We start from the raw sequence: 14,896 nt of genomic DNA, 5'->3' as shown, positions 1-14,896 counted from the left end.
TGTTTACTAAACAAAAATAAGAGATGGTCTGTAATAAAGTGTGCATCAGGTTCTTACAAAGAACAGTAGTTAAATTATTATTTTTCAAATAGTAACACTTCTTTTTATACATTATCCAAGTTAAAAGATGGTTTTTGGTTATGTTTAGGTTATTCGGTAACCTAGGACTATCTCTATCAATTGTCCTTATGGTGCACTCTTAGCCCATGCAGCATTGTCCATACAATGATAGACGTGCACCAATGGGAGTGAAATGCCCTTCCATGTAACGCCTTTCTTTAAGTGCATAATCCATGAATCGCTATTTATATGTTGTTTAAGACCCTTTTATATTCCTTAAATACCAATAAAATGCACGGACATTTCTCACTAAGTGTTTTAACAAGTTTCTCTATATCTGGAATTCCGTTGTAACTCCTTTCTTTCACATCAAAAATAAAACGCTAATTGAATGTTGTTTAAGAAACATATGTGTTATATGTGTTCCTTGTATCATTTGTCAACCCTCTACCTCTCTTGACGTTTAAAGATGTCCAAACGATTACTTGACGGGCCCCTACCATTCTCGAAACACTTGTTGGGTCCATCCCCATCTATGAACCCTTATAGAGTCCCTAACCTTTACACGGCCACTTAAACGTATACATGCTCTTTGTCTTTTTGGATGCCCGTCCGACTTACAAGAAGTTACAAGTCAAATATTCGGCACATAGTACTATCCTTACGTATCTTGAACGCATAGCAATGAACCTCTTGGCTCATGACATGATCCTCAATTACTACGAACGAGTACCATAGCTTTCATAGAAGCAAACATGTTTCACAACAATTTACTTACCTCCCATGCGACCAGGCAACGCGTGGTCATCACCCTTTTCTCTATTCATAACGAGAAACAAGAGAGGGCTGAAGCATGCTCATACGAACGTCTCATACAATTTAATCCCAATTCACAACAAGAAAACATACAATAACAAACACATGTACATTAAGCCCTATCCCATGCAAAATCTTTCAAAATACAACTTTAGGTGGTTAGAACAATCACAAAATAAACTATAAAACCGAAAATGAAGTTATCATTAGAATAGTCCCAAAACATACAAGACATCTAAAGACCAAAATGTCCATTTATATAAAGAGTTAACACATTCTTATCACGAGCACTTCATCATTCACCAAGTCACTGACCTTTAACAACGTTAATAACTTCCTTATGATAATCGTCAAAGTTAGCTACTACCCCCAAACTCTAAACTATATTTACTTACTCTGGGACCATTTTTCTTCAATTTTGCATCATTAATTTCAAATTGAACATTTACACGCAAATTGTTTAAACTTTAACTTACAAAACAATGAAAAAAAATGAAATTGTTACAAAAATAAAAGCCAAAATGTGTAGAATTTGTAATCTAAGTAAAAGTAGCTTTTATGTGTGTTTACTTTATAGAAATCTAAATGCTAGTGGCCTTTTCCCTTTCTTTAGTCTCCCTCCTAACATTGCAAAAATAATGTCACATACATCCCCTCCCCTCAACTTTCATGTTAGCAGCTTATTAGCATGAAGTCTATTGTTAGTGCTCACCATCACCATGGATAATAATAATAATAACAACAATAACAAAGCAATCAAGCAAGAAATCACAAAAGAAAATGATCATCCTTCCCCTAGGAAGCATCTCTCTTCTCCGGTCTCCGCTGCGGTTGACGAGTGGAGTGAAGGCGCGGTTTCGAGCCTCCTCCAAGCTTACGAAGCCAAGTGGACGCTGCGAAACCGCGCCAAGCTAAAAGGTCATGATTGGGAGGACGTGGCCAAGTACGTGTCGTCACGCGCGAACTCGAGCAAGTCGCCGAAGACGCAGACGCAGTGTAAGAATAAAATTGAGTCGATGAAGAAACGGTACCGGTCTGAGTCGGCTACTGCTGACGTGTCGTCGTGGCCGTTGTTTCCGCGTTTGGATCTATTGTTACGTGGTAGCGGCGGCGGCGGTGGTGGTGGTTCGAAGGCTGCTGCCGGAGGTGGTGGTGGTGATCCGACGGCGTGTTCGGTGCCGGTTTTGAGTAATTTGATTGCGTTTGATCAGTCGCCGGCGACGGTGGCGGTTGCGTTACCGCCACCGTCTCCGACGGCGATTGTGAGATCGGAGATTGTTCCGGTGAGTGTGTCGGCTCCGGCACCGGCACTAGCGACGGTGAATGAAGGAATTGAACGGAATATGATTGATTCCGATGGCGTTGATTCACCGGAGAGTAAGGTCAGGTGAATTCTTTCTGTTTCTTTTTGTTTTTTATTTTTAATTTATTTAGAAAACTTTAAAACTATTAATTTATATGTTAAGAACTAGAAAATATCTAAAAAAACGTATGGTAGTATAGTATAGTTTCTAATGATTTCACAAATATATTATATTTAAATTGTGTAGTAGATGTAGCTCGTATGACGGTGTTTTACGTCATGTGATGTTTTCGTCATTATAAGAGAGTTTTACAACAAACTGGTGCAGCGGATGAGACTCATTTAAATAATTATTACACTCATTTCAGCAATAGTGTATTTATTTGAAAATGAGAGTTTAGAAAACAATATTAAAATATTTTATTCAAGCTTTATTAAGAACCAGACTTGTAGTAAATCGTCCAGCAAAAAGTTTGGTTGTTATGTTTATTTGTTAAATGAACGAATATGAACAAAACTTTGTGTTCATTTAGTTAAGACCCAATTACGAATTTTGTCCTTTAAAATAAGACGAATTACGGTTCGTGTCCTTTTTTTAGTTTCCTTGCAGGCGGTGTACTTTAAACTTTTTTTCCTACAAGTTTTGTCCTTTACGCTAACTGGTTTAGAAAAAGTCAGTTAAATCCCATCACGTGAGGCGCACGTGAGGGTAGTTTTGTCCTTTCATATATCTCTGCAACTAAACCCCCCTTTATCAGTCTTCCCCCTCCCTTTCAATCGATTCAATTCCCGGCGATTAAAAACCCTCGTATCCGACTCGACTCAACAACCCGACAGTTAATACCTTAAATTGCACATCATTCTCAAAACTTAAAAACGTAAGATGGATGATCCTCCTCCTCCTCGATTCTACATTCGTGAAGCTGATGAACAATCAAATGCTGATGCGTTTTATGGTAAGTTAAAACTTTAGGGTTTATAATTTTAGGGTTTATAATTGGGTTTATTTAACTAACAGTTGTTTAATCTTGTTTGTGTAGTAAATAATCCACATTTGTTCACGATCAAGCTGCACCATGGTGGCAGTTTCACCAAATTTCCTGGACGGGTTTATAACAGAGCCGTTGTCCATTTTGTTGACATGCTAGATATTGACAAGTTTTCAGTTCACGAGCTTGATCGAATCTTGCTTGAATTATCCTATCCTACAGATAAGGTTAGATTCTACCATTATGTAGTACCGGGTTCAGAATTGGATTGGGGGCTTAGAGCTTTGGGAAGTGATGATGATGTTAGGGGATTTGCTAAGTATATTGGAGCTTTTAATCAGTTAATGAATGTGTATGTTGAGCATGAGTTCACCTCTATACACACATACTTCTGCTCACCCTCAAAGTTTACCATTGAAGAGATAACAGATGAGGAGTTTCTTGCAAGTGAGGTCGTACTAGATAAAGCAAACTCAGTTAAGAAAAGGTTGTTGTTGGAATGGCAAGATAGCACAAATGAGGTTGTTGTTCAAAAGGTAGTTGTGGAACAAGACAAACAGGATGCAAATGTGAATGTTCAAGAAGAGAATAATGTTGGTGTTATTGAACAACAAGACCAGATTGATATATGTCATGAGGATCCAGAATTTGACCCTATGTTTGGAGAGGATGCTTTTGGTGTGCAACCTACAAATGAGGTGGAGATTGATTACAATGGTGATGTAGATGGAGGTGGGGATGGAGGTGGATATGGTGTGCAGCCTACAAATGAGGTGGGGATGGAGGTGGGGATGGAGGTGAGGATGGAGATAGTGAAGATTCTTCAATTTCAGATGAAGAAAGTGGAGATGAGTCTTCAAGTTCAGATGAAAGTGGAACTGATGATAGTAGGGATTCTAACTATGAAATGAGAGATGAGAGTTCTGATGATGATGAACATCTAGAGGGTTGTCCAGTTAAGAAACCAAAGAATGTGAAGAAATCTAAGAACAAAAAGAAATCTAAAAATGTTAAGAAAACTAGGGATGGTGATGAAGATTCAGAAAGTGATTCAGATAGTGACTTCAACTATGAAGATGGTGAAACACATGATGTAGATGTAGATATGAGGGATTTCAGACTGCATACTGATTTTGAAGTTGAACAGCAGGATGCAAATTGTAGTTTAGAGGGTTTGGACATAGAAATGGATGATGTGATGTTGGATAATGATAGGATGTATAATGAGAAACAAAGAAATGAGGGGGACATGGATTATCTTTTCCATGTGGGACAAGTTTTTGGTACAAAAGCAGAGGTGAAGGATATGATCAAGGCACCTGCAGCTGAAACAAGAAGACAAATTAGGATAAGAAAAGATGATTTGGTAAGGGTGAGGGCTGTGTGTGAAGGAGATATGGAAGATGGTTCCCACATGCAGGGGGTTGGATCTAGCAGTGCTAATAAAGATGAGGGACCAGTCCAGAAAAGTATTGGGGGTAGGGGAAAAAGGAAAGACCCACTTGTTATTAGATGCCCTTGGGTACTGTTGTTGTCATACCAAAAGAGAACAGCTTCATGGAAAATTACAAGGTTGATAAATGAACATAAATGCCTTCAATCTAGGGAAATTTATGCTTGCACAGCCGGGTTCCTCTCAAACCATTTGGTTACTGATCTTCAAGATGACCCAAAGCTGAAAGTTAAATCCATCAAAGAAAGGTTTCAAAGGAGGTTTGAAGTTGGTGTGTCTGAGATGAAAGCTTATAGGGCAAAGATGTTGGCCAGGGAACATATAATTGGAAATTTCAGAGGCCAATATGGGTTATTGAGGGATTATATTGAAGAGTTGAAGAGGACTAATCCAGATACAACAGTGAAGCTTGAATTAGAAGAATGCTCAGATCCAACATCTGAGACAAGACAATTCAAGAGGATATACATCTGTTTGGTGTCTTTGAAAAAGGGGTTTAAAGCAATAGGTAGGGATCTGTTGGGACTAGATGGGGCTTTCCTTAAAAGTGCTTGGCCTGGTCAACTTTTAACAGCAGTTGCTCTAGATCCAAACAATGGATACTACCCTGTTGCATATGTTGTAGTTGAAGCTGAAACATTGAACTCTTGGGAATGGTTCTTGGAATGCCTTGGTGATGACTTGGATATAAACAACAGATCCAAGTTTACCTTTATGAGTGACAGGCAAAAGGGTCTTATACAGGCTGTAGATAAGTTGTTTCCTTCTGCAGAGCATAGGTTTTATGTGAGGCACATTGAAGATAACCTAAGATCACTCTTCAAAGGAAAGCTTTTAAGGGATGCTCTTTGGAAGCTGGCTAGATGTACATCACCTACACACTATAAGAGAGAGATGAACAACCTAAAAAACTTGAACAAAGGTGTCATCTTTGGGTATCTAAGATCCCACCAGAAACATGGTCAAGGTCACACTTCTCTGGTAAGTTTTTAATTTTGTATCCTTTATTCTCTCATAACTTTCAAGTTTTGTCCTTTATCTGTTGTGTTTTGTTATAATAGGTAGAGCAATGTCTGATGTGTTGACCAACAACATGTGTGAATGTTTCAATTCAAAGCTGGTAGATGGAAGGGACAAGCCTATTATCACATTGCTGGAATACATCAGAGAATATGTGATGAGGAAGATTGTTACTGTGTTGAAGGTAATTGATAGGTCATCAGGGTTACTAACACCATATGCTACACAAATTATGGAGTCAGTGAAGAAGGAAGCAAGTAGGTGAGTTGTATGTGAATATTTACTTGTCTTGTAAATGATGTGAATGGTTTACATATTTGGATGATAGGTACTCTGTGCATTGGAATGGTGAGGATCATTATCAGGTAACAGGTCCATATGGTGATCAGTGTGTAGTGAACATGAGCACAAGTACATGTGCATGTAGGAGATGGGAGATAACTGGGATACCTTGTAGACATGTGGTGACATGTATTTGGGTGAAGGGTGCACATGACAGATCTGTTGGCAGGCCAGAAACATTTGTCAAACCAATTTACACAATGGATAGGTGGAAGGCAGTGTATAACTACAAGGTGTATCCCATCAATGGTATGAGTATGTGGCCCACATCACAAGTCCCAATCCAGATCACAGCTCTTAAATTCAAAAAGCAAACTGGAAGGCCAAAGAAATCAAGGAAAAAGTCAGCAGTGGAAAGGGAAGATGGTGGTTCAAGGAAAAAGTCAAAGGTTGATGTAAAGGGCAAGGGAAAGGTTGATGCAAAGGGTAAGGGAAAGGCTGTGGAGGGTGAATGTCAGAAAGTGAAGGCAGTGAGAAAGACAAAGCCAAAAGGATCAAACACTTGTGGGACATGTGGTCAAAAGGGTCACAACAAGAGATCATGCATGAAAAATCTTGCTGATTAATGTGCCTACTATTTGACTGTTTTTGTAGTTTTTATGACTTTATGGTATGGATATTTTTAAGTTGTTAGACTTTTTTTCAAGTTTTTCATGGTATGGATGTATTAAGTTGTTGTCTGGACTAATGTTGCTTTAAGTTGTTGACTTTAATATGGTTGATTAATGTTTAGTAGTTGTTAAATGACAAGTAGCTTTTAATATGGTTGTTCATTATTTAACTTGGTTGTTGTTTGCATTTATGGTTGTTGGTAATGGTTGTGCAGAACTGCAGATGGATCAGATGTTACTTATTTTAAGGGTTTGGACATATTTTCCCTTGGATCAGATTTTACATAATTTAATGGTTTGGCAGATGGATGTTTGTGCAGATGACTCATTCATCTTTTTGTGCATATTGTGCAGTTTTTACTTATTTGCCCTTGGATCAGATCAGATCATATTATGCAGTATTCATCTCTTGGTTTATGGTTTATGGATGTTGTAGATGGATGTGTAGATAGTGCACAATGTGCAGATTGTGCATCATGTGTAGATAGTGCACAATGTGCAGATTGTGTATAGCATCCATCCAAAAGTCCAAAATAAACTAACCAAAGATCCAAATTAAATCCAAAATAAACTGATGATACATTGCTTAAAAGGGATCCAAAATTACATCCAAAATAAAGTCAAAATACATAATACTTAAACTGCATAAAGTCCTAAATTAACTAATAAAGTCAAAATACAAATAGTCAACAACTTCAAATTCAGTCAACTAGTTACATTTTCATTGCAATTACAATTGCAATGAAAATGATCCAACTAATGACCAATCTGTTCTTCATCTTCCTTGTTTGTTCTTTATAACTCTCTAAACTTTGTTCAACCTTGTTTTTCGACTTCAATAAGCCCAGGATAATCTCCAATGCCCGTTCACACATTGGTGGGTCACGCCATCCAAGAAAGGGGCAATCCGATGTCTGGAAAAGAGGAGAAACATGAAGTATAAACAATTGACTGGAACTTAATCGAATTACACACTTACAATGTCCGGACAAGAGAAAAACCGACGACCTGGATTTCTATCAGTCCATGAAGTTCGAACAACTGCTACCTTGCCACAAACACAGTAAGCCATCATCAATTGAGCCCTGGTATTTGAATTTCGCATCGAGCCCTAATTGATTGAAGCCCTAATCGTACCCTGATCGATTGAAGGTGGGGTTGGGTTAAAAAGAGGGGGAAGACTGATAAAGGGGGGTTTAGTTGCAGAGATATATGAAAGGACAAAACTACCCTCACATGTGCCTCACGTGATGGGGTTTAACTGACTTTTTCTAACCCAGTTAGCGTAAAGGACAAAACTTGTAGGAAAAAAAAGTTTAAAGTACACCGCCTGCAAGGAAACTAAAAAAAGGACACGAACCGTAATTCGTCTTATTTTAAAGGACAAAATTTGTAATTGGGTCTTTAGTTAAATGAAAGAGCATAAAACATGCCTCGTTCGTTCGTTTACACTCGTTTATGTTTGTTCATTTGTGTTCACTAGTTTATTTTTTTAAAATTCAAGTTTGTTTGTTTACATTTGTTTATATATCCAATAAGTATTTTAGGGCATTACAATTTAATTTAAGTTTATGAAATTAAAATATCACCCGTCATGATTTAGTATAGTTTGGTATAATCTGATGAAGAACCAACATATTGATGTTCACAGTTACTTTTAATGGGTGTTCCCTCAAATTTGTTTGTAGCCTATTTTCAGTTACATTTGTTCATTTGTATTCATGAATCATTCGTTTTTACCATTGAATGAACATAAATGAACACGAACACGCTTTTCTTAATGAACGTACAAGAACAGGAAAACCCCGTTCAATTGTTTGTGTTTGATCATTTGTTCGGTTAAATCTAAACAAGCAGACCCAGCATGCCTTGTTCGTGTTCATTTTAGTAGGTGAACTTAAACGATGGAAAATGCTATGGATCCATATGTTTTAGGCTGAACACATCGCATCATGAAAAAGGAAAAAACCGAGTATTGTCTTCAACTTAACCATGGTTTAGGTTTTAAACATTAGAGCCTAAGGAGCAAGAGATGTTTTTGTCTAAGTTCAGGCTGATTTGATTTTGATATCATGCGACGCTTTTATGTAGGTATGCAACACCGCCTTAACAAAGGCATTGCCTATTCAAACACCCTTTTTGCTATTCATACACCATTTTATTTAGAATTTCTTACACACACACCATCTCTAAAACCCTTGTGAGTGTCTAAACTATGCAGTTGACATCACTTATATATCACCGATATATCAGTGATATATTGGTTATCGTTTCCTTGGTGAAATATCAGTCAGAATATCGGTACCAATAATATTAGCGATATTGACCGATATTGGACTAATATTTGACCGATATATCACTTATATTCCCGATATCGGTGTTTTAAGTCTTAATTATCAACTTTTAGTGTTCAATGTTAGTGTTTTAAGCCTTAATCAATTCTACTTGCTCGATTGTTAGTGTTTTGCAATTTGCAAAAGGTTAATTTGTTAATAGTAGGAGGCTATACTGAATTATTAGTGTTAAATTGCTATATATATGAGTTTTACATAATATTAGATTTCCAATATCCTACCAATATCTCTCTGCGAAAACCGATATCCCAAATATAGGTTCTTGACCGATATCCGATATTTTTCTGTATTAACTGCTTAGTTTCAAAATAGCAGCTCCCTTAATAAATACAATTCGGTGGACATAGTACTATTAGGTCATGCCATATTAATTTTATAAAAACATACTGTGTCTATATTTTCTGTTTTTATCATAGTAATTATTAAAATGATGGGCTGATGTGTTGTTGTCTATAAAGTGGTCGCCACCCCAGTCCCCACTCTCCAACTGATCCATGGTCCATGGACTCTCTCTCTCATGGGCTTATATAAAATAGTACAATAATATGTATTTAATATTTTTTTATGTTGCACTTGTCAGTATTACTGTTGGATGATGGTCATCACTATTCAATAATGAACATTCGAATTTTCATAGTGAGTCTGTGACCACTGAACATTATGTAGACCTACTAAAACATATGGGCCCATTAGCCCATGTGTAAAAGGTGTACAGGCCTTGGCCCATGACTATTTTTTTAGCATTTTTTAGTTTTTACATATTTTTCCTTGAAACTTCTAACAGGAAGAAGTAGTCGTTACAAAAACGATCGAAAACCAACTATCCGAGAAGATGGAGATCGAGACTGATTGTAGCACTCCGGCATTGTATAGCAACGACAAGGAAAAAGACAAGGTACAAATAAAAAACCACAAGACGAGGATACCAAACAGCAGAAAAAGACGTAGAAAAGGTGAAAACAGAGACGTTGCCGAGAGCATACGATGGCTGGCAAAAGTAATGATGAGGTCTGAGCAAGCTAAAGTCGAGACAATGCGGGAAGTAGAGAAAATGAGAGCAGATGCTGAGATTAAGAGAGGTGAACTTGACCTTAAAAGAACTGAAATAATCGCACACACTCAGCTGGAGATCGCTAGGCTCTTTGCCTCATGCTTGGGAAAATCCGTTGACCCGTCTTTGAGGATTGGACGAAATTGAAGAGAGGTTCGGGCCAGAAATATTTTTATTATCCGGCCATTTTATAATTTTATGTATACTTTTATGTCTTAATTATTACAAGAAATCAAGCAAGTTTATACATCTAAGTAAATGTGGATGTAAAAGCTTATGTCATATTGATGGAGGTTTGTACCTTATAATTGCAAGCAAACACTTGATAAGATTACATTTGACAAACCTATTGCTTGGCACACATTTCATATTAAGCTAGATTGTCATGAAAAACAAATTTATAATATGAAAAATTATTTTCAGATTAAAAAAATTATGTGTAAGAATGAGGCTAAGACATAGTAAAATCATCATCATCATCATCGTACTCAGTATATCCCACCAATAGCAAAGCTATGGTAGGGTCTGAGGAGGGTAAGATGTAGACAGTCTTACCTCTACCCCATAAGGATAGAGAGGCTGCTTCCGGTGAAACCCCCGGCTCGATAGTAGTTTTGCATCAAGCCTTGGACATAAGGCACATAGCACTCAATCATCGGGACACCGGCTGATCGGTGCATGTACCCTTGTCTTTCGGCTATCAACGCCACTACATGATGCCTGATTAACCGTCCGTCACTTTTAACGTTATTTTCACGAGATTAGTAAAATAACGTCAAAATTAGTGCAATTTCACTTTTGCCCACCCGAGGGTTCACACATATATACATCACATAGTAAAATCAATAAGAGAAAATAAAAAAATGACTAAATCAAATGTTGGATTTAACATTTCTTGTATTCTATCACCTCTACGGATTATGGATCAATGTTTTCATAATCGAACCGAGCTGATTGATTAAAGCGAAACTGGACTTGTCGTGGTTTAAACTTTAATTAACATGTCGTTATTGTATGATTAGTCAAAAGGAATTGCTTTTTTGTCACAAACTTTAAATAGAAAAGCAATACAAAAAAGTATTCAAAGATAACTAACAATGATTAAAATAAATAATCTATTTAATTCAATCACAATTAATTGAAAAGACTATTAATTAAGTTATATTAAATTTTAAAAGGACTATTAATTAATTAGGTTTTCTACCCATTTTTCTTAATTGTGTAAATATAAAATCAATAAAAGATTTGTTGGATTTTAATAATCCATATCGAATGATATTGACCGATAATAATCCATATTCATTTTATCGCCACTAGCAGACCCAAATTTAAAAAAAGTTGGCCTCCAGTGGTCCCTCAATTAAAAAAAATTAACGGCGTTATACTTTTTTTTTCGAATTTCAAACTAATGCTTTAGGGCTTTTGATCGGAAGAAAGATACGAGCCCATTGATGTAAACTTAGCTCGAAACAGTGATCCAAAAGACTTTATTTTTATTAATTGTAAGTTTAAACACCCGAATTGAATCATTGTTTTGTCGTTTTGGACCACCGTTTCAAGCTGAGTATTGCATCAATCGGCTCGTTTCCTTCTTCCGATCAAAAGCCCTAAAACATTAGTTGAAAATTTGGAAAAAAGTATAATGCCGTTAAATCCTTTTTAATGGGGGATCATTAGGGGTCAACTTTTAAATTTGAAACAATCAGTGACAATAAAACAAATAAAGATTATTATCAGCAAATACCATTCAATAGAGATTATTTAAATCCAATAAACCTAAATAAAAAGAAAAACTATAACGATCACATGCATGAGAAACTCTTAAAATACCCCGTGACAATAAGGTAATAACAAAGTCACTATCATAGTGAACAATAATTTATATAGATAGTAGTACAACTTAAAGCATAATATTATGAAACAAGAAGACAAGTTACAAGAAACCATATTTCACATGACTCTACGAGCAGATCTCACGTGATATCCCCAGCCTAGAATTCGGAATATCGAACAAGACACGATGGTTCTGTTGCTGCATATTGGCAATGACGTTGAGGGCGGGTGACGCTGACATGGCAAGACAGGTGGTGGACCCGGAGGAGCTATGGATCAAGAAGTTGTCTTGTGGTAATGACATGTTAAGTCCCGGGAACATGAAAGTCATGGTCGGGACTTGTTTCCCTATTGGGACGGTGTAGCACGTGTCAAAGCCGCCTAGTGATGACACGACGGCTGTGCCCATTCGCCTTCTGAACTCGTCTCTAACCGCGGTGTAGGCAGCGTCTACTAGTCTAGTGAAGACAGTGCCTATATATAAAAGTATAATGTTAATTATAATGTGGTTGTGATGTCATGGTTATGACATTATGATGGACAATATATGTATTTACAATTTTATATATAAAAATCATTATTAGTGTGTCCGTGACTAAAATAGTGACGTCTTTTTCATAAATGCCAAATCCGTAAAAAAAATCTCTTTTGATATGGATTTTGCTATAGCAAATACCTGTTTTTGTAGCGGTGAATATATTTAAATATAAAATTCATTGAAGTTTGAAAGAATCACCTGAATCGATGATGGTGCCAGCGCCGGTGTTAGGGTTGAAAGCTAGGGCACTCGGGGGGATGTTAACAACCTTGGCGCCAACTTTGATTCCGATCAAATTCACATAGTAAAGCGAAGTTCTTCTAGGGTTGACTAGTAACGGTGTAAATTTGATGTTTTTCGGTTGTCCATTTAGACCTAACCTTAGGGTTCCGGAAAAGTTTGAACTTTTGAAACTAGGCAGACAATATGAGAACGTGGACGTGTAAAGGGACTTAGATTGAGACACGAATGACAACGGGCCACGACCAAGGCCTAAAACGCCCTGTGGGGGGAACAAAGCTCCAACGACGTTTTTTATGCAACTGAAGGAGTAGCCAACGACTGAGTCGGTAGCTAGGGTTAGGTTGTCTTGTGCCAAGTTAGCCGCGACGCTAGAGCCTCCGTATGTCATGTTCAAGGAGCATGTTGTCCCGAGACAACTTGAACTTTGGACCTACAAACACAATAGCCAAGTCATCACTATACAGAGAATGTTTCTAAATTCTAATAATTAATAAGTGTAATTATTTCATTCAAGCCTACCAATTCTTTTCACTTATTTTAAAACAATCTAAAATAAGAATGTTTTATTTTTTTAATGACAAATTGTGTGAAATAAAAGCAAATATGACCCGGAAGTCACGGATTAAAAGAAGTGGGCTTCTCGGGTGGGGTAGGCCCACCACTAATGGACAACCCAGAAATCCAAACAAAACCGGTTCACGAGTTTGCTTTGAATTTCCTCCCTGTTTTGTCAATTTCCTCTCACTTTTTTTATTCCGACATAATATATAAACAAAAAAAAATAGTATATGTAACTACAATATTAGAGCTTTAAGTCAAATAAATACAACGTTACTTTAAGATAAGGTAGCAAATGTCACCAATATTAATTTGTAATTATTATTATTATATTTACATTTCGTGTATTATTCACCAGAACACTTTTCAAACTTAGTTATTATTCTTTCATATTAATATTATTATTATTATTATTATTATTATTATACTTGAGTTGTCTCTAAATATCCAAGGCTACCAAAACACTTAGTGACCTAAAAACTCTTGGGGGCTGATTTACCTTTCCTGTGATGGGCCTTGGACGGTTGGGCATGGGCAGGTTTTCGTGTCCGGACGTTTTGGAACAATAAAAACTCCCGGGCCCCACTGACGCGTCTTAGGTTTGATTTTTTTTTTTAAATATGAATATATGCATACTCTAAAATCTATTCCTAAAATTCGTCTAATGTCAATTTTGTGGGACTCGAAGCACGCCAATTTGATGGGGATTAACACTTGATATCAATCATATCAACTAGACCAAAAGGCCATCAAAGTCTTAGATAATTATGAGATAAAACGTAGTGGTGGATACATAAGTTTGTCAAAAAGTACAAAATGCATGATTTAAAACATGTATGATTATTATAGATTAATTGAAATAGATAGAAATGTATACTTACTTGGTTGCATTGCTCAGCACCACAAGCAAGTGATGAGAAGCTAACCGACTTAGTCGAATCAAAGGTTACCGATGAGCAACCAACACAACCAGCACAAGGAACCAATGCCATATCGGTGCTAGTATCCAAAGCCATAAGGAAGCTTTGAGCCGGTGTCCCAATGTTAGCCTTCACAATGTAAGTAGGGCTTTGTATGATCTGTCTGCCCGACCCAATGGGCACGAAAGACCGTCCAGCGACCAGGCTTGTGAGATACACAAGCCTGGTCCTATCGTCGGCCTGCATTTGGAGTACACTCTCCTCCCATGAGAGTGATGTCTTTGACCTAAATGGTGAACATGGGCTAGACACATGGTAGACCCTAAGGGTTGATCCTTGGCTAGTTGTGTCACAATTTGGGTTGAGTGAGTGAACCACAGTCAAGGAGACAAGGAAGAGAAGGGTGAGGTGTAAAGTCTCCATGAGTGTGTTGGTTTTGGTGGGAGTTTGTGTGTGATGTATGCTTGTTAGTTGGTGTGTATATATATTTGGTGTAATTACACTTGTTTACCTTCATCTTTGAGCTATCTACATTTAATCTCCTCAACATTTCATTTGTCTTCACTAGATTCATTCCCATGAAAAGTTAAAATTAATTTAATTTGTGCAATACCTTTGTTTGATCTTTGTACTGTTAGGAATGACTATGTATTTTTATGTTACATCATATATAGGTATATAATATATAAACATATATACATGGGATGAACGCTCAACACGTATATCATATCTTTCACTACATGTGATTATAGTGTGCACCGTATAATATTCTATGATTATACCGCCCTCTACTAAAAATTGGTTT

General features: G+C 37.0%; 2 protein-coding genes across 2 annotated transcripts; one reads left to right on the top strand and one right to left on the bottom strand.

The window, feature by feature from the left end:
• The first annotated feature begins 1,461 nt into the window (after positions 1–1,461).
• Positions 1,462–10,268, top strand: LOC143549714 (uncharacterized). Its single transcript, XM_077040556.1, has 2 exons — positions 1,462–2,258; positions 9,733–10,268. Exons 1-2 carry the CDS (start codon positions 1,596–1,598, stop codon positions 10,144–10,146), a joined length of 1,077 nt encoding a protein of 358 aa, XP_076896671.1. The 5' UTR covers positions 1,462–1,595; the 3' UTR covers positions 10,147–10,268.
• A 1,575-nt stretch (positions 10,269–11,843) lies between these two features.
• Positions 11,844–14,561, bottom strand: LOC143549713 (aspartyl protease AED3-like). Its single transcript, XM_077040555.1, has 3 exons — positions 14,053–14,561; positions 12,569–13,043; positions 11,844–12,306 (listed from the first exon to the last, which is right to left on the bottom strand). Exons 1-3 carry the CDS (start codon positions 14,512–14,514, stop codon positions 11,960–11,962), a joined length of 1,284 nt encoding a protein of 427 aa, XP_076896670.1. The 5' UTR covers positions 14,515–14,561; the 3' UTR covers positions 11,844–11,959.
• Between the last annotated feature and the right edge of the window lie 335 nt (positions 14,562–14,896).

Source organism: Bidens hawaiensis, unplaced genomic scaffold, assembly GCF_021521415.1.
Source record: "Bidens hawaiensis isolate Kalapana, Puna unplaced genomic scaffold, B.hawaiensis_p1.1 tig00015763_1, whole genome shotgun sequence".
Taxonomy (NCBI): domain Eukaryota; kingdom Viridiplantae; phylum Streptophyta; class Magnoliopsida; order Asterales; family Asteraceae; genus Bidens; species Bidens hawaiensis.
Note: the sequence above shows the minus strand (reverse complement) of the source record. Positions and strands in the feature narration are given on the sequence as shown.